The sequence below is a fragment of the Lycium ferocissimum genome, chromosome 7 (genome assembly GCF_029784015.1).
Source record: "Lycium ferocissimum isolate CSIRO_LF1 chromosome 7, AGI_CSIRO_Lferr_CH_V1, whole genome shotgun sequence".
NCBI lineage: Eukaryota > Viridiplantae > Streptophyta > Magnoliopsida > Solanales > Solanaceae > Lycium > Lycium ferocissimum.
The window spans coordinates 36,081,746-36,106,917 of NC_081348.1; the positions used below are offsets into that span (position 1 = coordinate 36,081,746).

The 25,172-nt window shown below is 35.0% G+C and overlaps 2 protein-coding genes across 2 annotated transcripts; one reads left to right on the forward strand and one right to left on the reverse strand.

Annotated features, from left to right (window-relative positions):
• The first annotated feature begins 6,083 nt into the window (after positions 1–6,083).
• LOC132064695 (protein EXORDIUM-like 2) lies at positions 6,084–7,312 on the forward strand. The gene has a single exon (XM_059457779.1). The coding sequence runs from the start codon at positions 6,158–6,160 to the stop codon at positions 7,049–7,051; it is 894 nt and encodes a 297-aa protein (XP_059313762.1). The 5' UTR covers positions 6,084–6,157; the 3' UTR covers positions 7,052–7,312.
• Positions 7,313–17,052: 9,740 nt separating this feature from the next.
• Positions 17,053–23,047, reverse strand: LOC132064696 (phospho-2-dehydro-3-deoxyheptonate aldolase 2, chloroplastic). Its single transcript, XM_059457781.1, has 5 exons — positions 22,513–23,047; positions 19,860–20,137; positions 19,043–19,319; positions 18,047–18,292; positions 17,053–17,528 (listed from the first exon to the last, which is right to left on the reverse strand). The coding sequence occupies exons 1-5, from the start codon at positions 23,035–23,037 to the stop codon at positions 17,277–17,279; spliced, it is 1,578 nt and encodes a 525-aa protein (XP_059313764.1). The 5' UTR covers positions 23,038–23,047; the 3' UTR covers positions 17,053–17,276.
• Between the last annotated feature and the right edge of the window lie 2,125 nt (positions 23,048–25,172).

The following is a 25,172-nucleotide window of genomic DNA, read 5'->3' on the forward strand; positions in this document are numbered from 1 at the left end:
TTGTATGGTTAATGAAGTGTTATATAAGTGCCAAGAAGGTTCCACAAGGATTAGAAGTCAAACGAATCAACGAGAGAAAGTGTCGGATAATTGTGGGTTATACGACCACTTATACGGTGTATAACATAACCCTTACAGAGAGGGGTATTTTTAGGGTGGTATTATACGGTCCACTTATACGGACCGTATAAGTGGTCCGTATAAATCCATCGGGCAGATTTTTTATTTTTGTATAAATAGATAACCCTTGTTCTTTTATTTCATTTCCAAAAGTCTTGAGAGCTCCAAAACCCTTCTCCAAGCATAACCCAAGAGAAAACAAATATCAAATAGCAAGAATTGAAGTGTTCATGTGTTAGAAGGCTCACTAGGGTTAGTAGACTTCAAGATCTACTTGGGTGTTGTTGCTAGGGTTTTGCACAAGTTGATATTTTGCTCCAACGCTCATTCCTATGAGATAAAAGGTTAGTTTTCATGTTATTTAGAATGCTTAATTGTTGAACAACTTGGGTAGAAGGAGAAAGTAGAAGATGAGATCTAAATGTAGCTTTTATGATGTTTTTTGAGTAGTAAGCTAACTTAAGTTATGATTCTTAGTATAATATGGATATAATCTTGTTATGGAAGGCAATGATGATGATGAGGAAGCGTTGTATAAAAATGTGCTAAGGGTTGATGTGAAGTTGTTAGTATAAGTTGAATATGAGAATGAATTTTGAAGACTTGATGGAATGTGAATACTTGATTATGATATTATGGATGTTACTATGGTTATTTGGGAGTTGTTTTGTAATATGGTGGAAGTTGATGAAATAAGGGAAATCTTTGCCCAATTTTCATTAGATCATGAATTATTCTAGTTGCATCTAAAAGTATCATTGAGGCTTACCCATGGTATGAATCCTTCTAAATGTAGATTCTTCAAGCTTCGACGGGGAACGTTAAGTAGTTAAGAAGACGACGAGGTATGTAAGGCTAACCCTTAATTCATTAAGGCATGATTCCTTTGCTATATACCTTCTCAGGGGTTCCATAATGTCCTCCAAATAACCCCATCCCTAGAATTACTAAAGCTCATGATTCTCGATATTTTCACGATGCTATTACCTCCTTTATATGGTAGTTGATCCTCTAAGGAAGATGTAACGAAAACGATGATGATGATGATACTTATGGACTCTTATGTATACGTGTATAAGTATGTATGACTATTATATAACATCGAGCTTATATGGCCGAGTATGATATCTATCACGCGCACACCACTACAGTTGGGTACGGATGACACTGAGCCTTGGTAAGGTCAGGTATGTATAACACTGAGCCTTGTCATGGCTGGGTATGTGAAACACCGAACCTTCATGGTCGGGTATGGTACTAATATATATAAGTAAGCATTAGAAATGGAAGGTTCCTATTAGAAAACGGGTAAGAAAACAGGATGGTTACCCTTTAGAGGTACAAATGGCTCTAGTATCTCGTGACTCTCCTATCTTATGTTATTTCTTATGCTTTACATACTCAGTACATTATTCGTACTGACGTTCTTTTGTTTGTGGACGCTGCGTCATGCCCGCAGGTGGACAGGGAGATAGACTTGATCCATAGATTACCTGTTCAGGGACTGCATAGAGGAGCTCCATTTGATCCGGAGTTGCAGCTGTTGGTATTATTCTTTTGTGTACATATATATGGGCATGGCGGGGCCCTGTCCTGTCTATATGATGTTACATACTCTCTTTAGAGGCTCGTATACAGTTGTGCATAGTTAGATGTCTTTTAGCCTTGTCGACTCATATTTTGTATATTATTTTGTTAGCCTCGTCGGCTTGTGTATATGGATATGGGCATTATTGTTGATGATGATATAAATGTGTCGTTGCCCAATAAGATTAGTATTATTGATGCATAGAAATCATGAGCAGGCCATGTGGCCCACCTAGATGTCAATATGAATGTACGATAAGAGGTGCCTGGGTGAGTTAGCACCGGGTGCCCGTTATGGCACTCCGGTTGAGTCGTGACAATAATTATGTTAAATTATATTTTATTATACTAAATAGTTTAATATAATTATTATATAATAAAATAAAATTAAGTGATCATTCGTATAATTAAGTAACTGGAGTGTAATTCGTTCAAAATTAGAGAATCAAATCCTAATTCGTTGAGATATAACATGTGGCTGGTAGGATCCGGCCGCAGTGTATTGAAAATAGGGAAACATACAAAAGAAGAGAGGCAATATAGTGGCCTTGGAATCTGAAATGCTGCACCTAAAGTCACCTTTGCTGATGTAATGGCCCATCCTCAAATAATGCAGCACAGCACAGCTTTTCTTTTCCTTTCACCTCATTTCTATTAGTACCATTACTCAAAATATTACACCTAACCTTTTGTTTGAATAACTCTAAATAAAAGAGTAGGATCAGATTCGACCTATTATTAGTTTCTTAGTTTATTAACTAGAGAATTCATTTTCTAGATAATCATTCAGTCTTTATTCTGAAAAATAATAATAATAATGACATATTATATATATAAGGTAAAAGATACAGTGTGAAGAAGAATCAAGAAGACTGTTTTGTTACTTTCATTTTAAAAATTAACAAAAATGACTAAATATTGGTTGAAACATGTGTATGAAATAAAACTGATTTTAATTTTCTGTTTTGATACAATCTAAGGAAACTGATTTCATTAAAGCACGCATTTCTAGTCAGGGCGGAGTTAGCCCTCCGCCAACGAGTTCGGCATAATTCAGCAGCGTTGATGTATATTTTATGTTTGCATTAAATATTCACTTAATATATATAAATAATTTATTTGAACGCAATAATTTTTTTTTTTGGGCCCGTTTGGCCAGGAGAATTTTTCACCTTTTTCTGGAAAATTATTTCACTTTATTTGAAAATCAACGTTTGGCCATGAAAATTCCAAATACAACTTGAAGTTGTACTTGCATTTGGAAAACAACTAAAATCTTGTTTTCACTTTCAATACATTCAAACAACCAAATATTATTTGTAAAAACTATAACCAAACGCAACTCCATCTTCAACTTCAATTCTAAAATTCCAAATAAAGTGAAAAATATTTGGATTTTGTTTTCTGGTGAAAACAAATAATCAGTTGAAGATTTGGAATTTATGGGTTTAAAGACAAATAGGTCGTATCCAATCCCGGAAACTCTCCTTTTCGGGGTCGGTGTTTCAGATTATCCAAGCCATCTTGAAAGAATCGAGCTTAATAAACAAGAAAATAATGCAAGACAAACGGATATTTTAAGATCCAACGATGTGCCCGGATGTCATTGCTTAGGAATAGAAAAGAGAGATAGGTTACAAGAGTGGAAGTGAAAGTGTATCTAGCTTACACTATAAGCTACTTATATAGAAATCAAAACGAGACTTTTGAATCCAACGTTCGATTGATGTTACTCTACTGCTCTCTCACGTGCATCCCTGAGTTGGCGCACTGATCAAGACCTACTAATGTGACCCGAGTTGGTGGGAGCGGATGCTAGCTGCGGAAGCCCTCCCGACCTCTCCGGGCTCTTAACTACAGAGAATAGCCTAGGCATGGATTTTACTCAATACAGTTTGCATGGCCAAATACCTACGTAGTATCTAAAACTCATAAACTCAAAAATCCTCTTTTCAATCATTCAAAACATAAAACTAGTAAAAATAACGATAATACCACTTAATTTTTTCTTAGAAAATGTGAGCACTGTTATGGACTGATCGAGGTGGTCCTTTACCAACTCTCATGGACTAATATACGCTACGATGTGGTCCATGCACTTGTTCCCACTTCCCACAAAGTTTTCTATAATTTGCCCATTTTTGAACTTTTCCACATTACTTTCACTGCCCCATTATTGTCCCCGGCCTTGCTTACTTGAAAATATATAATCATTGCCTAAATCTGAAAATATTTCATATTGACACAGACAAAAGTCAGATTTTTCGAAAAAGTTTCAAAACATTTTTAAGTAAGAAACTGGCTACCAAATTGATATTTATGATATATGCCTGTCATATAAAGGCTCAGGAAAAGCTAGTCGCTAGATAACCAAATATCACAACAAGATAAAGTTAGACCGCCTATTGGGAGACTTTATATTTCTTGTTTAGCGACACGCAAAATTTGAATATCATCATTAGCACAAGTTTAAATTTTAGTGTACTGTCGCTTTAAATTTCCCTAATTTCTCAAAAAGATTTACGTAGGTTATATGCAATAATGATTTAAGAAAATGTTTATATTTTAAAGCATGTGTTTTATTATTTATTAAATATTATTAATAACATTTATTAAATAAATTATATACTCCGCTGTTTCAATTTATATGAACCTATTTTCTTTTTAATCCGTGCTAAAATGAATGACTTCTTTTCTAATTTGAAAACAAATTCACTTTATGAAATGATTTACAGCTATAAAAATATTCAAGACTTATTTTAAATCACAAGTTTAAAAAATTTTCACTCTTTTTTAAATATCGTGCCCAGTCAAATGAATTCACATAAATTAAAACGGAGGGAGTATAATTTTTCTAAAATAATGTAAATATATATTTTATATATTGTCAGTGCCTAAACGATATGATGAAGCTAGGACTATCAGTTTAACTCAATAATTCGTAAAACCTAAGACCTATTCCATGTGTATTTTTACGAAGATTACTTATTTTATATGATTAACTTTACAACTTAGCTAAAAGACGTTTGAAAAAATGCGGAATTTTTTGTTTCAAAATTTAAAAAATGTCTACTAAAAATATTTTAGTATGTGTTTAGGTGTTTAATAGAACAAATTTTAATTTGAGTGTCCGAATGAAACTTGTGAGCAAGCTTAAGTGACTGTAAATGAATGTATTAATCGTTTTTTTTTATAAATAAGAGAATATTCATAACTTGTTAAAATAGTAGAGCCTCAGGGTAGCCGACACATCAACATCGCTGCATGCAGTGCCATGACTCCACGTCATACCCCAGACCCCGCCTTTCTCTGGCTTTTGCTTAGTAGGCATTTCGACATGCGATTTCATCTCTGATTTCATCTCATGAGATGAAATTTTAAATCATCCAAAAAAGTATGATTTGAAATTTAAAATCACACTACTTTGCGTCTACAGACACTTATTTAAACCTTCTAAAACAAAAAAGAGTCGACGGACTCTTCTATTCTACTCTCTCTGGGAATCCGAAGCTATGCGGGCGACCCGAGACTTGTTGGGACTCTTTTCTACCTGACTAATTATCGCCCAGACATTGCTTACACTTACAACATAGGAGGGAGTGATCAGCCGATTTTTATATGGACAGGCCGAGATCATCTCACTTAGAAGCTGCTTTTCGGATTCTGCGATACATCAAAACCTCACCTGATTTGAAATTTAAAATCATGATTTTAAAAAATATAAATGTAAAATTTAACCCATACGTTAATATTTTGTAAAAAAAGATCCATAAGTTGGTAGATGTATTTACCAATCATGTTTACCAACCATTTGTATTAAATATTAATATGCAAGTTGGTAAAATATATTTATCAATCTTGTTTACCATGTGGGAGGATTATATTAAAGAGTAGCTACATTACTATTCATGCTAAATTTTCCTTTTTATTGAACTAAAGTTTGATCAATTGAGGTTGTATTTTTTAGAAAGGCCTTCTAATAGCGAATTAATTTTAAGTTAATTTTATTATAAAATATAATTTACTCATTTGGTAAGATTGTATGAGAATTAAAATTTTTTTGATAATTTTTATAATTTATGGAGTTTTTATATTTATAAAAAAATTATAACTTAAAAAATTTAAATTATATGTCGAAATATAATTTCATATCGTGACGGCTCCTTAAACTCTCCTTCATTAACATCTTCTATGTAAACCACTACCTAGGAACCTTCCAGCCTGGCATATACTCCTCCCTCAGTCTCCACTAATTCCCAATTACAATATCCCACGTGTCACACCCTGATGTTGACATCTCCTTCTTTACAGCTGTCTACTTTTCTTCCCAAGTCTTATAGCCCTACTATAAATCCCACTGCTTTCCTTCCCATTCACTCAGTTCTTCTCCTTTTTCTTTCTTTTTACCTTGTTCAATACGCCTTGGTTAAAGACTTTTTAATCCTCTAATATGGCTTCAAATTACATTTCTGCCACTTTCTGTTCAATCCTATTGCTCTTCTTGTGTTCCACTTCCATGGCTGCTTTGGTTCAAGAACAACCCCTTGTTCTAAAATACCACAATGGTGCTCTTTTAAAAGGAACCATAACCGTTAATCTCATCTGGTACGGTAAATTCACACCTATCCAACGGTCCATAATCGTTGATTTCCTTCAATCTTTAAATTCCAAGAAAGCCCCAGTTCCATCAGCTGCTTCTTGGTGGAAAACAACTGAAAAATACAAAACTGGTGCTTCAACCCTTAGTGTTGGAAAACAAATCCTAGATGAAAAATATTCCTTAGGAAAATCTTTAAAAAATTCACATATTGTGTATTTGGCTTCTAAAGGTGGTCATATGGGCAGGTCAGTGAACTTGGTGTTAACGGCTAAGGATGTTTTTGTTGAAGGTTTTTGTATGAGTAGATGTGGGACTCATGGTTCAACACGTGGCAAAATCAGATTCGCTTATGCTTGGGTTGGTAACTCTGAAACTCAGTGTGCGGGTCAGTGTGCTTGGCCTTTTCATCAGCCCATTTACGGCCCACAAACGCCTCCGTTAGTTGCACCTAACGGGGACGTTGGTATTGACGGAATGATCATTAATGTTGCTACTGTTTTGGCGGGAACCGTAACGAACCCGTTTAATAATGGGTATTTTCAGGGTCCAGCAACGGCGCCGTTAGAGGCTGTTTCGGCTTGTACGGGTATGTTTGGGTCGGGTTCGTACCCGGGTTATGCGGGTCAAGTACTTGTTGATAAGAGTACGGGTGCTAGCTATAATGCGCATGGGGTGAATGGGCGTAGGTTTTTGCTGCCTGCTATGTGGGACCCAACTAAATCTGCATGTACGACACTCGTTTGAGAGGGAACAATAAGAGGGAGATAAGGAGAAAAGAAGAGTTGGGGTTGGATTGGATGCGGGCGAGTCTACGTATGTGTATACAAGGACTGCAGGATTTCGAGGGCGTGAGTGGTTGTCGTTTTGTGTGACTGTATATGCCTTTGCTATTAAGTTTTAAAAAATGTGTAAAATGCAATGCAAATAGGACTATAATTAAATAAAAATTATCCATAAGAGTATTAGTGTTTGTATAAAATATGAAAAAAGGTTCTTTCTTCTTCTCTACCTCTTTTCCTATGTGGGGAAAAAGAGAGGTCTGGTTTGGTTTAGTGAACGTTTGGAGTTTTTTCAAAAAAGATAATCAGTGATTAGAAGTAGATTCATGTGACACTATTTTATTAGGTACGAAGTTTAAAATTGAAAAGAATAATTTTATAATTTGTGGCGCAAGCAAATTTTAGATATTTCCGTGACTGCGTAAATCGTAAAAATCATCAAATTAAACAATAAAGAAATGTGGCATGTTTGGACATAAATTTAGCTTGTTGGATTGCCTGAGATGACGGCATTATTATGGCCATTGATTAAGAGCCCGTTTGGATTGGCTTATAAGTTGCTTATAAGCTGGTACTTTTTTGAGCCTATAAGCTGGTACTTTTTTGAGTGTTTGGCTGGCCAGTTTAAAATCATTTTATGCTTAAAATAAGCTAAAAAAAATTAAGCGGTTATAAAAGTGAAAAGCGAGTTTATAAGCCAAAAAAAAATAAGTTGGAGTACGATTTATTTTTTTTGGGCTTAACTTATAAAATTTGTTTAAAACATAAAAATTCGCTTTTAAGCCCAAGCGAGGCTCTAAAATACCTAAAAATTAGTGGCTCTTAAGAGGGGAAAGAGTAGTGTATAGTATGGGTTCTCTATATCATCATCTTAGGCTAGTAAGCTCGTGTTTAACAAATTAATTAGTGTTATAAGTAAGACGTTGCAAGTATTAAGTTACAATTTGCCATGAGTTCAATTAAAGCTTAAACATTAAGCCTTTCCTGCTAAGTATATGTTTGGGAGTGTGGATTTTCCCTATTTAATGTAAATGTATATAGCTTTTATATTAAAAAAATGAAACTAGCAGACGAGGCGTAAAACAGTTAGGCCAAGTTTTATCAGGGGTTTTCAGTCAACTGAGGCAAATAGTGTGAGCCCCTTTTTTGGGTTTGGTAGTATCGCCAGGTATTTTCACAATCATCATTATAGGGACCATTTCATACCATGCCTTGCAATAAAGATACTTTAGGGATGGCAATAGAGATGTAATATCATCAAAAGAGGGTCCAAAACTTTCTTTCATAAGTTTAGAACATGCTAGAAAAGGAACTTGTCCAAAAAATTCTTTTTGCCGATATCTATTGTGTCTAGTTTTTACAATGAAATATAGTGAAATGTTGGAACTGATGTATAACGAGGATTTCCCGAAGTATTTTTGTCGCTTAAAATTTGTGGGGTAAAGCTTTTGGTCCAGTTTAATAAGCTCCTCAATCTATAGTCCCGTGCGAATGAACAATAACACAAAATAATAACAATAATAGTATTAGTGATTCTAAAATATACTAAAGGATAATTTTAGAATATTTTAATAGTAGAGAGCGGCAAATATTGAATTATGTTTACATCAAATTATTAAAATTAACCTTAATAATCAAAATTAAAATAATATTGTATACGGGTAAAACCCAGGATACGTGCACGCTCGGTTTCCCGTTATTATGGATATGTTCGATCACGGTACGACCGTCTCACCGGGAACGAGGCTTCGAGTTCGGGCCGGGATGAGGCGATGAAGGAAGCAATTGAGCGCCATGGGGAGACGAAATATCGTCCTCAACCGGATATTTCGACGTCGATCTTGGCAATGCAGCTGTCACCAGATTTACTTGCTTTATTTAGAATTGTACTAGGGTTAAAACTCCTCTACTATATAAAGAGGAGGCTATCATTCATGAAGGGGGTTGGCAATAGCAAGGAGAGAAATAGTTTACAACAACAATCATAAGAATCTTATTAAATCAGTTCCCATTTGTTCTTAAGTTCATTTTTATTATACCTCGTGAGAGCTTGTAACAAAAGGGTATCGATCTCGGTTTCTATACCCGAGACAATACGTATTTAACAATTGGTTAGATCTACTTCTCTATTCATTTTATTGACATATCTCGCTATTTAATCTTGAATTGAATTTAGCCACATATCTTTGGCATCACGTACAAATTTAATTATTCTCCGTTTTAAGGTTAAACAAATATATATTTAATGGGGAATACCACATGTCTCCAATTGAATGATCGATATAAATAGTAAAACTTACACATATAGCTACATTTTAATAGGTTGTAACAATTTGTAGCTACAAGTTGCAAAATTATAATTCATAACTCTGCTTTTGTTGTATTTCTGGTCATTTTCGCGTTTTCGAAATACAGCGAAATACAAAATCGCTGTTGAGTCTGGTCATTTTCGCGTTTTCGAAATACAACGAAATACAAAAATCGCTGTTGAGTCTGATTATGTTCGCGTTTTCGACATACAACAAAATACAACGAAATATAAAATCGCTGTTGAGTTTGGGCACGTTCGCGTTTTTGAAATACAACGAAATACAATGAAATACAAAATCGCTGTTGAGTAAAAAACGGTTGTATACACTGAAAATAGGTGTGAAAACGGCTGTATCTGGCTGAAAATACACTTGGTGGGCATGAAGCTAAAACGGCAAAAACTTAGGGATTATGTTACACCTTGGAAATTTCCCCTTAGCGTGCAAGCGAGAAAGTTGTTACGGGAATCGAGTTATAAGTTAGCGCGTTGGACGAAACTACGGGTATTGAGTTAATGATGCCTTAGGGATGTTGTGGAGGAGAGTTATAACGTCCTTAGATTATTAATGAAGTGATAAACAAGTGTTAAGAAGGTTTCATAAGGATTGGAGATCAAACGAAGCTTGGACGGGAACAACTTTGGCGAAAACGATCAGTTTCCACGACCAGCTTCCCGGCCCATATAATATTCCACGGACCGTGGAATGGTTCGTGGAATGGGCGGCGTAGAGAGGTACGGTTGGTCGTGAACCACGACCGGTTCCGACGACCAACCGGGTTCCACGGACCGTGGAACGAGTCCAGTGGAAGTCCGACAATTTGAAATGTTCTAAGTTTATATAAGTGATACCCACTTCATTTTATTCATTTCCATACCCGACTTCCACCCTCTCCACACCTCTAGAACCTTCCAAGTATCTCATCCACAAGAAAAACCATAGAAATCAAAGATCAACAACAAGAAATCAAGTGAATCAAGTGAAAGAAACCTAAATGGAAGTCATCTAAATCAAGAGAATCCAAGGGAGGTGAAACTAGGGTTTTGTGCAAAGGGTGTATTAGCATCTAAGGATTGTTCCTCCATCATACAAGGTATGTTTTATAGTATTTTCATGATGTTAAGAGTATTATAAGGTTGAAACACTTGGATTACAAAAGAATACATGAAATGGGTTAGATATGGAAGAATAATGTCATCTTGAATTGGTGGTCGAAATGAATCACGAAAATGGATAAGTAGAGATTATAAATATGTTATAAATGACCTATAGAACATGAAATGAGCATTGGATACGAAAGAATACGACGATGGATTTTTAGTCATGATTATGGGAAATTGAAGTGAGATTATGAAATGCAAATAAGATGAATGAATGGCGATTGTTGTTAACGATATTGTGATGATTATTATGAACGTTGGGAGTTGATATAGAATATAGCGGGAAGTAGTATAAACAAAGGAGATGCTGTCCGAATTTCTATAGCTTTAGTAAGTATGCTTTCGCGATTGATTAGCTAATGACGATACGAACCTCTTGAAGGTAAAGACGCAAGCGTTGAGAGAGGACGAGCCGACAATAGAGTAGTTAAACGGCTAAGGTATGTGAGGCTAGTCTTTTCTTCAAGGCATGAGTCCTACAGCATGAATTTCCTTCTTCACTATGAATGTTCTATCTCCAAGAAAGTTAAGAGTCCTCTCTCATGAATAGCTATACGAGATAAGACATACGAGATGAATACGATGATTATGATAGTAAGCTAAAGTCTAGAAATGCTATAGCCTATGATATGATGCTCTTAAGAAGCTAATGATTGAATTTATCGATATTGATCATTGTGCACACTCACCTTATGCTTGTTCCTTCAAGGTGAGGCAGAATACGTAAGAATGCTCATAATGACATCGGGGGTTCACGACTTTACGTCACCCCGATAAAGTATGAATAGCTAAGAGTTCCTATGCATGTATTGTGATAAGTATATGATGTCAAGCATACCATGATAAGTTATGATAAGCATACTATGATAAGCATGTTATGATAAGCATGATGTAATGAGCATATGATGACGCTAGAGTAAAACAAAGCCACAACATGACTATGAAACGAGAAATAGTAATGAACCTATAATGCCTGTACGATATGAGATATATGTGTGATATCTTTGTCGAGCCTATGAGGCCGAATACGGATAATGATCAAATGTGTATAAATAGATGCGACATTATGATAAGTGTATGTATGTTTATGATGAATGCAAGATGATGACTAGATATGTTAAGGTCATGATACCCTATGTGATATATATGTATATATGTATGTATCGAGCCCATAAGGGCGGTACGAATGCCGTCAAGTCTATCGAGCCCATGAGGGCCGAGGGTACGTATCTTTGCTAAGCCCGTCGAGCCCGCGAGGGCCGGTACGTATAATCCTAAGCCTATCGAGCCCCAAGAGGGCCGAGTACGCGTGCGGGGATCCCGTCGAGCCCGGGGGCCGAGTACGTATACCAGTAATGTCATCGAGCCGAGAGGGCCGAGTACGTATGCTAGCGATCCCATCGAGCCGAAGGGGCCGAGTACGAATGATACTAATCTATATGAATACGAATACGAATGATACCGTCCTATATGAATACGATTATGATACATGTATGATATTTTCATGAGTATGATTATGTTATATATATGATTACGCCATATGCATCACGTCCATGTGAGTACGAATGAGATAAGTATATGACATCTTTACGAGTACGAGTATGCTATGTATATGACAGCGATTAGAGCACGGACATGCTAATACCATGTAAGTGCCGAGTAAGGGCTATGTATATGCAAAGTACGTGATACAAGCATGAGTATGACAAGAGAATAGATATGAAAGGTAAGTAAGTAAAAGATATGAATGTATGTATACGAGCACGAAATAGAACGGGGAACGTCCTACGGGAGGCGAGGTAAGTACTATGAGAGAATGTTAATGTCTCCCCGTCTTATGTTATTTCATATATTACCGTTATGTTTCTCCATCATTCTTGCTCATGCTTTACATACTCGGTATAATATTTCGTGACGTCCGCTTCTCTTTGACGCCGTGTTCGCCTTTGAGGGTAGACGAGGAGACGGTGCGGATCCTCGGTAGCTAGTAGCGAGTTGCGGAAGCCCTCCTTTATTCGGAGGTGCTATTTTGAGACATGATTTTGTGTACATGTATTTTGGGCACGGCGGGGTCTGTCCGTCCATATGTTCGATGTTCTAGTAGAGGCTCGTAGATACGTATGTGTGTGGGTAGTATGGTCCCGTAGTCATTGTGTAAATGAAAGCCTATGTATATTATTATTATTTTGATAGAAGGGAACTACGTTTATATAAGTAAATGTGTTCTATATGAAAGTGGTTTCCTATGATTATAAACGATAAGAGAAATGCATAAAGACAGGTTAAGCAATAGAATGAGGGGTGCTCGGTGGTCAGCCTCGGGTACCCGTCGCGGCCCGTAGGTCGGGTCGTGACAGATTATGGGGCAGCACATTTAATTAAAAAAGGTGAGGTAGCTATGACTTGTAAATTTTGAATAATATAGCTACTAAACTTAAATATTAATAAAGGTAGTTACTATCCATAATTAAGTCTTAAGAGTAGTTATGGCAAGTAAAAATTCCATATAAATACTCGCATACTAGTTTCACTAGGCCCGTGCTAAGTCCGGGCGCAAACTCAAGATATAATCGTAGATATTTTAATTAAGGAAATAACTTATGTTAGTAATAATTAAATTTCAAATAAGTTTATTTTCAATATATAAAAGCAAAACTTTCCTTTAGTATTTTAACTTTCGTTTTGATGAAATTAGTTGCTTCAAATTAGATGTGGACAAGAATTTAAAGTTTATGAGTTCTGAATCATGAGTTTGAAGTAATTTAGTTCTAAATTAATAATCTCTACATATTTAATGAACTTTTAAGACAAATACAAAATTTGAACGAAAGCGCTACCAAATCCGTAGTCGACACTCTAATTTCACCCTGCTTCAAACTTATTTTGTGTTTAAAAGATTAATTATAGTTAACCAAATAAGATATTTTAAAGATAACTTGATCTTGACTAATAACATTGCTTTCATTTTCAACACTATATGGCATCAATTAATAATTTTTAAAACTATCTGAAAGTGAGTTTAGTAAAAATCTTTTTAAACACATATGAGCTCATTAAAGTATAAATATAAAGTAGAAGAAATGTCTGCATGTAACTAAAGGAATTTTCAGAAATTTTCAAATTTCATAATACAAATGTAAAGTTAAAGAAATGTCTGCAGGTAAAAATCTATAATAATTAACAAATGAAAAGAAGAAAACGAGAGAGCAACAAGAAGCAAGAATCTAGTGAAAAAATTACTATTTCTTAGGTTAACAGATAAGATAAATAGAAGAAAATAACAGGAAAAATATAGTACAGCGGATGAGACTGTTCCTTCCTTAACCAGGAGTCTCGGGTTCGAGCATGGGTATGAAAAAATCCTCAACGGGAAGCGCTTCCTCCTAATGGACTCTACGCGATGCGAATATGGATTAATTGGGCTCTAGGGTGAATACCGCGCACCGAATAAGAAATTAAAAAATAAGGAAAAATACAGTAGGAAGTTTGACAACTTTTAAAAAATATACTATAAAAACAAAAAAATAAAATTGACTTTAAAAATAAGATCAGGACCGAAAAGTAATCAAATGAATAATTTGACATTTTATTAAAAACTTTTATAATTACTGCAAAAGTGCTTCGATCGTCTCTTATATACAGTACTCCGTAGTAATTTGGCCGGAAACGGATGATGGCTACATTCAGGTTCTCGTGAGAGGCTGCAAGCCTGCAAGTCCAAAGTAGCATAGGTCACGTGCCAGTAAAGACAACAGGGTCTCTAAGTGATCACGTGCGCCATTTGGTCTGAGAGATAAGATTGTGGAGCTAAATTATTAAAAAATCACTTACTGCCTTTATTCAACTCATATGATATATTTTTTTTTAGTCTGTTTCAAAATAAATGATACATTTTTATATTTATAAATAATTTATCTTAAAAATGTTCATTTAATTTAACGAATTGATTTATAACCACACAAATGTTAATGGCTTGTTTCAGATCATAAATTTTAAAAAATTTCATTTTTTTTTTAAAATTTCGTATCTAATTAAATTATATGATATAAATTGAGACGGAGAGAATAATTGCCATCTCTGAGAAATCAATTGCGATTCATTCTGCACTAAGGCTGAATCTTTTCTCTCTTTAGCGGGTCCCTATTCTTAAGGAATGTGTAAAATGCAAACCTGAAAGGACGAATAATATGTACCAAAGGTACAACAAAAACACCATACCCGATGTAATATATTCTCACAGATGAAAGAATGAAGGGATTAGAGTGTACGCAAATCTTGTTCCATCGCAAGAGATAAAAAACTTGCATTGAGAAGCTAGAAACTCAAATATGTACCAAAGGTGATATTGTATTTTTCCTTATATTTTTAAACAGAGTAAAAATAATCTATCTCAGTTACTACTCTCTCCGTCCCATAATAAGTGTCATTTTGGCTAAAAAAATTTATCCCACAATAAGTGTCACCTTAGAAAATTAAGACATAAATTGACTAGCTTTTTTCAATTCTACCCTTAGATAAAAAGGGATAAGTTAAAGTAACATCTAAATGATGATTGGAAAAGGCACATAGTAACTTAATATTGTTGGATTCCCAATATATTAAAGGTTTACTACTTGTTCATGCTCTAATCAAGAGGAAAAAATAATTTATTTTTATCATATAGGGATAATTACGTAAACTTTATATGACATTATTGATTTCTTAATATGCGTGTCTTTTGTTAAAGTGACACTTATTATTGGATAGAAGGAGTATTAGATAACAACAGTTTATATTTCCACAATTTTATTACATCCAAATATCAGAAAGTTATTGACGCAAGGCTTCTGTACCTTCCCTTCCTGTACTGTATACGGCATTAAAAAATATATAGCAATTATTGGAGGGGTCTCCATCTCTTCCAAAGATCTTAGCCAAAGAAGACTCTCGATCCTTGAGAGAATATTATTTTTAATGTTTTGGGGTAGATCAGTTAGACAACTCAAAAGTAGGGCTGATCATAAATACCGAAAATTAAAAAATTAAATCAAACCGAATCGAATTTTAAGAAAGCAAAATCGAAAGAACCGAACCGAACTAGTTGGGTTCGGTGTTTGATGTTCACCTTCAAAAAATCGGCAAATAGCTAAAACCGAACTTTGATGAAACCGAACGAAGAACCGAAATTTAAACATTACCCAAAAAAATTAAAATAGTCCAGACACATTATGTTTAAGCAAAAAAAAAAAAAAAAAAAACCTAATTGTAATAAGCTCTCTTTTGCTTTTGTATCTCTAATTTTTTACTTCAGTTGAGAAAATCAAATATCGCTTATAAGAAAGGTGGCCCAGGATGTGTCTTTAGGATTAATGTATGTCCATTATGTGTTTTTTTAATTATTCTTAATACGTATGTATATACCTAAGCAATCTATATTATGATTATGGTTTTACGTTCTTGTGTTTCTATTTGTTTGATTTTGATTTTAATTTGTTAATTTTATGTTTTGTTGCTTTTGAGAATATGAATTAGTGTAAATGGAATCGCTTTTAATATCATATCAAAAAAATGAAATTGAAAAAATCGAAACCGAATCGAACCAAACTTCAAAAAACCGAATCCGAAAGAACCGAACCGAACTAGTTGGGTTCGGTGTTCGGTGTCCACCTTCAAAAAACCAAAACCGAAATAGCCAAATCGAAGTTTGATAAAACCGAACTGAAGAATCGAACGCCCACTTCTACTCAAAAGTAAGACTCTCACCCCTATTGAACAAATAAAATTAGAGAAATGGCGTACACTGCTTTTAAAACAAAAGAAAACAAGTAGGGTTTGTGTGAAGGATCAGAGCACATTCCAAAGTCGCTATGAATATTCCCTAAGCTTCTCTTCTACAATCCAGAAAAAATAATTAGCAAATGCTTTGTCGGAGTATTAGATGAACATAATAAACAGATTGAATACTTAACCACATATCTCTAGTTCAAGACTGAAAATGGAGTCGCCTTTGGTAGGTACCCCTAAAGTGGGACTTTACAGCGCGATAGGAATTAGTCAAGCCCTACATCAAACATCGAGTTGAAAACCAAAAAAATAAGTATTTTTTCGTGAGTTTAATAGCCTGTTTGGCCAAGCTTAATTTTCTCAAAAAGTGTTTATCAGAACAAAAAGTGATGTGTTTAGCCGTGCTTTTAGGAGAAAATAAATGCTTTTAGGGAATAGCAGAAGTAGTTTTTCAAAAGCTAAAAAAATAATTTTTCCCCAAAAGCACTTTTTAAAAAAAATACTTTTGAGAAAATACACTTAGAATCACTTTTTAAAAGCTTGGTCAAACACTAATTCTTTGTACAAAAGTGATTTTTAAATTAATTGGCAACAAAACCTCACTAAAAATTTTTTTGAAAAGCTGACTCAAAAATGTTGATTTTAGAAGGCAGCCAAACAGGCTATAAATCGACTATGACAGAAGTAATCGCTTCTTCAACCAAAATAGAGAGGAAAAAAACAAAGAAGGCCCCTTATTCAAACCAAACAAAGTACCTTTGCTCGCTTCACTTACGAAGAAGTTGCCTCACAGATGATGTTATACATACAAACTTTAAGCATAGAGAGGTCCTATCAACACATACACTAACAGCCCGTGCACAACTGGATACTGTAAGTGTCATATTACTATAATTGGATCTTGCCATATTAGGAGTATCCCTTCACACAGACACTGCCAAAAGTACTGAGATGATTTCTAGAACCTTAACTTAGGTCCCAGCCTTCTTTTCCTGAGGCGCTCGGCGATAATAAAGGCAAGTTCAAGTGCTTGGGAAGCATTAAGCCTTGGGTCACAATGTGTATGGTAGCGCGAGCTCAGATCATTGTAAGTAATTGTCCGAGAGCCTCCAATGCACTCTGTTACATTCTGACCCGTCATCTCCAGATGCACACCACCTGGATAGCTCCCTTCTTGATCGTGTACATCAAAGAATGCTCTTACCTCATTCTACAGAGATATATGCAATTGCAATATCAGCTAAGGTGAAAAGAATTTCACTAGGATAGCATAAGTGAGACTTAGCTGGGGGAAAGGGAAGGAAAAAAACAGTATTGAGAAGGACAAGAAGTCAAACCTGATTGTTAAATGTGTAGAAACAAGCAAGCATCAAGAGACCTTAATGAAATAAATTACCTTAGCGTGGAGTTACATAGTTTAAGTATCTACTCAATAGGTATAAACAGCATAAAGTCACAAAATTTCCTAATTAGTAAGTGTTTGTTAGATCTTATTATCACTTAATTTCTTGCTCGAAATGTAGATATGATAGCATGCGACCATCAAAATAATGTCACTCAGTCTTCCCCTATAGTGTCCTGGACACTGAATGAGTTTCAAAATACTTTACTTATATTGCCAGGGGTGGCGGATAAACCTTTTCGAGAAAATACAGCAGAATTGACCTACCGCGAGAAACATAAAGCAAGTTTTTATACAAGGATATATAATAAGTCGAATAGTCATACCCGGATAGAGTCAAATGAACGCGTTTTGAGTCCACAAGGGGCTTTAGTGGTATTTCCATGCATAGGATCACTGACCCAAGTGACAATTTGACCTGCTCTGCGAACAGCCCTGATCAGATGGGGAAGCTTTACTCTCATGTTATCAGCTCCCATCCTGGTGATCACTGTAATTCTTCCTGGTCTATTTTGAGGGTTAAGAATGTCAATAAGCTTGACTAGTTCATCTGGATCCATTTTGTCACTCACCTGCATTGTTGAAACAAAGGTGGCTTATGTAGCATGTATATCCATAAAATCGTGGAAACTAAGGAAAGCTTAAAAGGTGGATACTATCTTCTGTTTTTGGCAAGAAAAAAAAAAAAGAAGGTGGATACTATAAAGTACATTGCAAATAACGTTTTAACTCGGGTCAATATTTACATTCCGCATCCCAATTTATATCACTCAGTTTACTTTTTCGGACATCTCAAATGTTTGACACCATTCATCTAATAATATCATTGATAAAATTTCAAGAATTCAAGTTCATGTATTATTCTAATTTTAGACTTTGATATGATGTTTTCTAGTCAAATTTAGCTTACCAATACCTCTTATACAATATATAAGTTAAATTAATGACTTAAACTCCATCTCTACTCAAGACACTTCGTATAAAACAAGATAGAAGGAGTACTTCCTTGGACCTAAAACTTCAGAAAATATTGGTTCCTAGTCTTTGTTTTCTTTTTTTGCTAACCAATTTTCGAACGCTCTAAACTTTTTGCTGCTAATCACAGGTTAAAAGTTGAATCTCAGAATGTGGATGGCCAAAGAATAGATGAAGGTCCAGACAGAGTCAAATGCATCTCTAAGGCATGTCTTATAATTTACAATCTGCATCTTTGATTTCACATGCAGATGACAGTCTTAGGTTTATTCATAATTAGCATATTTACCACTCCTTTCTTCTTAGTTCTTAGGAAATCAAAGTGCAGTAAAAGAAGTGTGGAATACCTTGATACCGAGTGGATTGGCAATTCCTCTCACAAACTCAACATGAGCACCATCCAATTGCCTCGTTCGTTCCCCAACCCAAATCATATGAGCAGAGCAGTCATAATAAAGGCCAGACGTTGAATCCTCTCTTGTAAGTGCTTGTTCATAAGGCAAGAGAAGGCACTCATGTGATGTCCAGAAGTCTGTTGTAGTCATGATTGGATGGTCAACTGTAAGCCCAGCAGCACTCATGAAGCCCATTGCTTCGTCAACCCGGTGGGCCAGTTCACGGTACCTTCAGGAAACATATTTCTCACAAAATTGTTAGTCATATAAGTTATAATAGAAAAACCAACATGACTATGAAGCCAAAATTAGACAAACATTTGGGGTGTGTTTGGTGTGAAAGTTTTCCAATTTTCCCATGTTTGGTTGGTCAAAATATTTTGAAAAACATTTTCTCTAGGAAATTAAGTTCCTTCAAAAAAAAGTAGGGAAAACAAGTCCCATAAGTGGCCTTCCAAGCTCATTGTCTTCCCCTGCCCCCCACCCCTTGACCATCCCACTTCCTGGCACCCACCTCATCCCATCCCACCCCCGTCGTTTTTCCTAGATTACATATAAATGCACTTGGGACAATATTTTTTTTAGTTACATAACAAACACTAGATAATAAGTAAGAAACTCACTTATTTTCCAAGAAAATATTTTCTAGGAAAACATTTTTCGTGATTTTTTCTTTCCTCCATACCAAACACAACCTTTCTTTTGATAAGCAAGAATAAACTAATAATTTCTTTTGATAAGTAAAACAACTAACATGGCAGAAGGCTACCTGTCACCTTGCTCGCTGTGATCAGTAAAGTCGAGATTCCACTGGTTAACCCTCTGCATGGCAGCATATCCTCCAGTAGCAAATGCCCTGAGGAGGTTTAACGTAGCTACAGACTGAGTATAAGCCCTAATCATCCTATGGGGGTCAGGAATTCTTGAGTTCTCATCAAAAGCATCACCATTCACATTGTCTCCCCTGTAGCTTGGCAGCTTCACGCCATCCTTTTCTTCAAATGGATCAGATCTTGGCTTGGCAAATTGACCTGCCATTCTACCCACCTAACCAGTAAAGTACAAGTATAAATAACCAAATCTTGGACCGCTGTTTACAGAATCATTACAAGTATAAATAACCAAATCTTGGACCACTGTTTACAGAATCATTCAACAATCAAAAGTAAAATTGTCTTTGACATAACTGCAGAAACTGCTAAAATGGAATTCATATCTCCTGATTTAAACTTTGAGATGCAGTAGCTGATTCATCTGCTGGGCATGCATGTGAATTTCGGATAATTACTAGTCAAACAACTGAATTTCTTATTTGTAATTGGAACCCAACAACTAAGCAGTAGACTAAAGTAAACTCCAATTATTGCTTTGCCTAAGCAGCAAAGAAGAATAAGTTTGGACTATCATTTTCACCACAAAGCAACAACCATCATTTGAGTTCTTTCAAGTGCATAGTCATCTGTTTCTGTCTATTAGCCCAACCATCTAAAGCTGTCACAGAGCAATAAAAAGAATAAAGATATAACTTAACAGATGCTATAATCAAGGTCAAATTAAATCATTTTAGTGTTAATTAGAGTAAAAACATACAATATTTTCCTGTACCAACTAAACCACCTGAAAGGCACGAACAGCTGAAGTCCAAGTTCTGTAAAATTTTATATATCACAGATAAAAACTTCCTATGGGATAAAACCCCGTATACCATGATGATCATGCAAACCACCAAAATTGTTACTCTTCTTTTGAAATGCAATGAAAGTTTTATCAAAGGATAGCACTGATGAGAAGTACAACAATTAGCAAAATGCATTTTAGTAAAATCGCTGTGTGAAATGAACTAAGGAAATTAACCATCCTATCTACTTCTTCAACAATTTCATTTTTACACCAAAAGGCTAAGAGAACTAAACCTCTGTGCTTTAGGTTAAAAATCTTTTCCTTTTGGACCTTGTTGAGTTCCCAAGTCGGGTGAGTCATAGATATTCGGTCTCTTTATATGGTCTTGGGCAAACCTCACCTCTTGACTTAGCTTTTGGGGTTGAGTTAGGTCTAAAGTCCATTCTTTATGATGGTATTAGATCTAGAGCCATCTCAATTCTCATAATTTACCAATGTTGGGGCCCCATCTTATATCTTCACTCTTAAGATGTCCAGTTTTTTTTTTTTTTGTTTTTTGGTGGGGGGGGGGGGTGTTGGGGTTTTGGTCTCCTAGTGGTCTTGAGTAAACCTAACCTCTTGAGGTAGCGTTTGGGGTAGAGTTAGGTCCAAGGTCCATTTCTTTATCGTATCTCTAGTTTCATTCCTTCCACACAGTCCACCATATAGCCGTTGGTGTAGCTTTTAGCTGCCTATTTTAGTGCTCTTCTATTCCAACAAGGTAGCAGGTCTTTAGGAGATTATGGCATGCACCATTTAATTTCAAGCAAATTTAAGAACAGGTAACAAATCTGGTCTGTGAATCTGCAATGAATAAGTGTTCCATGTCTTCATAGTCGCCTTCACATATTATAGATCAGTTGCAAATAGTTACACCTCTTTTTTGGAGATTGTGTCTGGTCAAGCAAGCCACTAGCCATGAAAACATACTCCTATGTAAAGTGCTTGTTTCTCCATCAGTTTCCATGGCCATACTTGTTCTTGTCTATTTTCGGACGAAAATTTATATCGAGACTTCACTGAGAGAAGGCCATCCCTATGTTCCTTCACAGTATCCAATGTGGAGTTAACTGTTATACTTGGAAGCTTTCTATCATATGCAAAAAGTTACCTATTTCTTCCAGTTCCCAATCATTGCACCTTCTTCTAAGGGGTTCTATCCTAGAGTAGGCCAGTGATGTGGCCGATCCAGAATTTTTATTCAGGGTGTTCGAAAAAAAAAGAAGCTAAATATACACTGTAATTTTTTGCGGTGTTCAAAAGTTAATATATGCACATAAACACAGAAAATTTACCCTGTATATACACTGTAATTTTTTGCCAACCCTCAACAACACATAGATCCGCCCCTGGTGATCATCCCTAGGCTCCTTTCATAGTCTATAACATTGTGACTATTTACCATGTTGAAAATAGTAGGCAACCCAACTTTGATCCCGTACGTCCTAATCATCTTTCTTTGCAAAATTGTTATTCTCTGTTCCATTTTATATTGCACAATTACTATTTGGAGAGCCAGACATGCTTCTTTAACAACAATTTTTCTACACCTTTTTTAAATAGTAACATCCATAAAAGTTGTGACTTTTGCACCTATTTATGTAGTCTTTAAGAATATAACAAAAACAATAAAAGAATCTATGCATCATAATTACTACTAGTATTATATTTTCACAACCGTGGTGTGTGGGTCAGCTTACACATAAACCTGCCTAAAAAAAATGAATTAACTCAAAGAGGAATGAAAAAGTTGAGAAAAGTACCTTGATGACAGGCATTTGACCACCAAACATAAGCACAACACCCATCTGCAAGATAACTCTAAAAGTATCCCTAATATTATTAGCACTAAATTCCTTAAAACTCTCAGCACAATCACCTCCTTGCAACAAGAAAGCATTGCCAAGAGCAGCTTCACCCAATTTCTCTTCAAGATTCCTAGCTTCCCCAGCAAATACAATTGGAGGATATGTTGAAAGAGTTTCAAGAACCTTTTCCAGCTCTACCTTATCAGGGTATTCAGGGAGTTGAAAAGCTGGTTTTGATTTCCAGCTTTCAAGACTCCATTTTTTTCCCTCAGGGTTTTGAGCTGTTTTTGTTGTGGATGAAGGTGGAGATTGAACGGCTGAGATGGGTTTGATTCTTGGTTTGATTTTGGAGTTTGATGGGGTTGTGGTGATGAAAATGGGTTTATGTAATAAAGGTGAAGGCTTTGGGGATTGAAGGCAAGAATTTGCGAGGGCTGAGCCACCACTTCTGCCGCCGCTGGTGGTGGCTGTCAGAGCCATGTAAGGTAGAAATGAGTGGTTCAGGGAACAAAGATGCCACGTTCCTGAATTTGGTTAGAACTGAACGTAAACTATCACTTTACCTTACTTATAGTTCCGTGTATTTTGTCTTACTGGTTTAGATGCAGTACATATTTTGAAAAATAATACCAGTATACTGCAAATAAAAGCTTTGAATAAATAACTATACATGGATGAATAAATTATAAGTTTATGTGGATGATCACTATGAATATCATCATATATGTGTGACGGTACTTGGTACTTCTAATTTATGATAGATTATTGACTCATTTTGCACAAAAATTAAAATTTATCAACGTTGAAGTGTACACTCTTGCTAATTACTATGAGTTGAGAAAAAATTGTTAGGAACTAATTTTTTTTAATTTACGTTAATAGTATCAATTCATTCTCCAAATTTCATCATTTAGACACTGTTTCATTAGCTTTTTGATATCTAGGAAATTATAATATGTCACTTGAAGTAGAATTGGTGTGGATATAATTTAGCACGACTTCTTTCTATTTTGATGGGTGGTCATGATTAGATTTGAGTCGGTTATTTGTTAAAACCAAAATCAAATTAATTTAGTCAGTTTATAAATTATTAAAATCAAATCACCCAAACCAAATATTATACACAACCATCGGTTTGATTTACTTTGGTTCGGTTTTCTAAGAAACTTAATGGTACTTTTCTCTTTGATTCTTTCCTATAATTAGGAAAGATTTTTTCATCATTTTCCAACTTATAATTTGCTATTGCTATTCTATTGTGGTGGCTATAGTTTTCTTTGATTACGGAGAAAATTCTTAACATTTATAAGTTTTAATCAAGTAAATAAAGTTTATAAGAAATATAAAAGAATTTTAAGTAAATCTTATAGTTGTTTCCTTGAATATATGGGTTTGGATTCATGGCTTTCTTTTTAAGAAATGAGCTTAATTAAGGTGTAAAGTTCATTAGCTTATTAGAAATAAATAAAATTTTGATGAAAAATTATACAGAGTATTTGAAACTATTTATAAAAGTTGCTATATTGTATATATACAATTATAAAAATTTGTATATAGAATTTATCGGTTTGGTTCGATTTTTTCTCCGGTTTGTTTTAGATAAAACCAAACCAAATAAAATGTTTAACAGTTTTTAAAAATTTACAACCAAACTCAAACATATATCGTTTTATTTAATCGGTCTGGTTCGAATCGTGTTTTAACAAAACCGTGAACACATAGTGGATGAAATCACAAAGCATGTTTACTAAGATACAAATCATAATTAAGTAAAAAAATCTACAATTAAATCAGAATCTTGAACATTAATGAACATTGCGGTTAATTAACTTGAAGCTTCTACTGCTCATATCCAATACTTCATATAACAGGCGACAGTCGTGAAATTTAGTGAATGAAAAGAAAACTGAATGACTCATGCGTATTGGGTATGATCAGAGTATATGAGTGGTAGAAAATATAAACTTCTCAAGGACATAAAAAGAACAGAGCAATTAAAATACCCGCCTTTCGTGACCAAGTGTGATAACAAATATTTGAAGGTCGTCAACATTTTCATCGTTTGCATTATTAATGCGAATTTTCATGAGTAAGAGGAACACATATACCTCCTTTGGTTCTCCGTCCGTTGCATCGATTCTTATGATGACTCCACATTATATCATCTGCCTGAAATTAGTAATCTGCGGGGGGAAAAAAATCAATAGATTCACCGAGCGAAAAGCGAAAAAGATTCACCGAAAAAAAGCTATCTCTTGACACCTACAATCACAAAAAGATTTTGTGAGAACACATATAAAGGAGAATTTGCATGCTTGTTTGACACGGTTGGAATAACAATCATGTCAACTGTTTAAGATATGAAGGATGGCTGATTGAGAATTCTTTAACGGTGTTAGCTTTTTGTTAAGAGGTGTGACTATTAGTGAAGAATATGAAGCGTGGCTAATCAAGAGTATTTTGTACGGGTTGTTTTTTTTTTTTTTTTTTTTTTTTAAAACTTTTTTATAAGAGGGTATTTAGATAATGGAAGGGTATTTACGTAATTTAACTTTTAGGTTAGGGGTTTCATGCTTTTAATATAGTATAGATATAGATAAATAGATATAGATTAT

What these genes read in the sequence shown, in the direction of transcription:
- LOC132064695 (XM_059457779.1), top strand. Translation starts at nt 6,158, where the DNA reads ATGGCTTCAAATTACATTTCTGCCACTTTCTGTTCAATCCTATTGCTC.
- LOC132064696 (XM_059457781.1), bottom strand. Translation starts at nt 23,037, where the DNA reads ATGGCTCTGACAGCCACCACCAGCGGCGGCAGAAGTGGTGGCTCAGCC. An exon ending in GTCAAATGCCTGTCATCAAG is followed by an intron (nt 20,138 to 22,512) that starts GTACTTTTCTCA and finishes TTTACTGGTTAG; the next exon opens with GTGGGTAGAATGGCAGGTCA. An exon ending in GTTCATTTGACTCTATCCGG is followed by an intron (nt 17,529 to 18,046) that starts GTATGACTATTC and finishes ATATCTCTGTAG; the next exon opens with AATGAGGTAAGAGCATTCTT.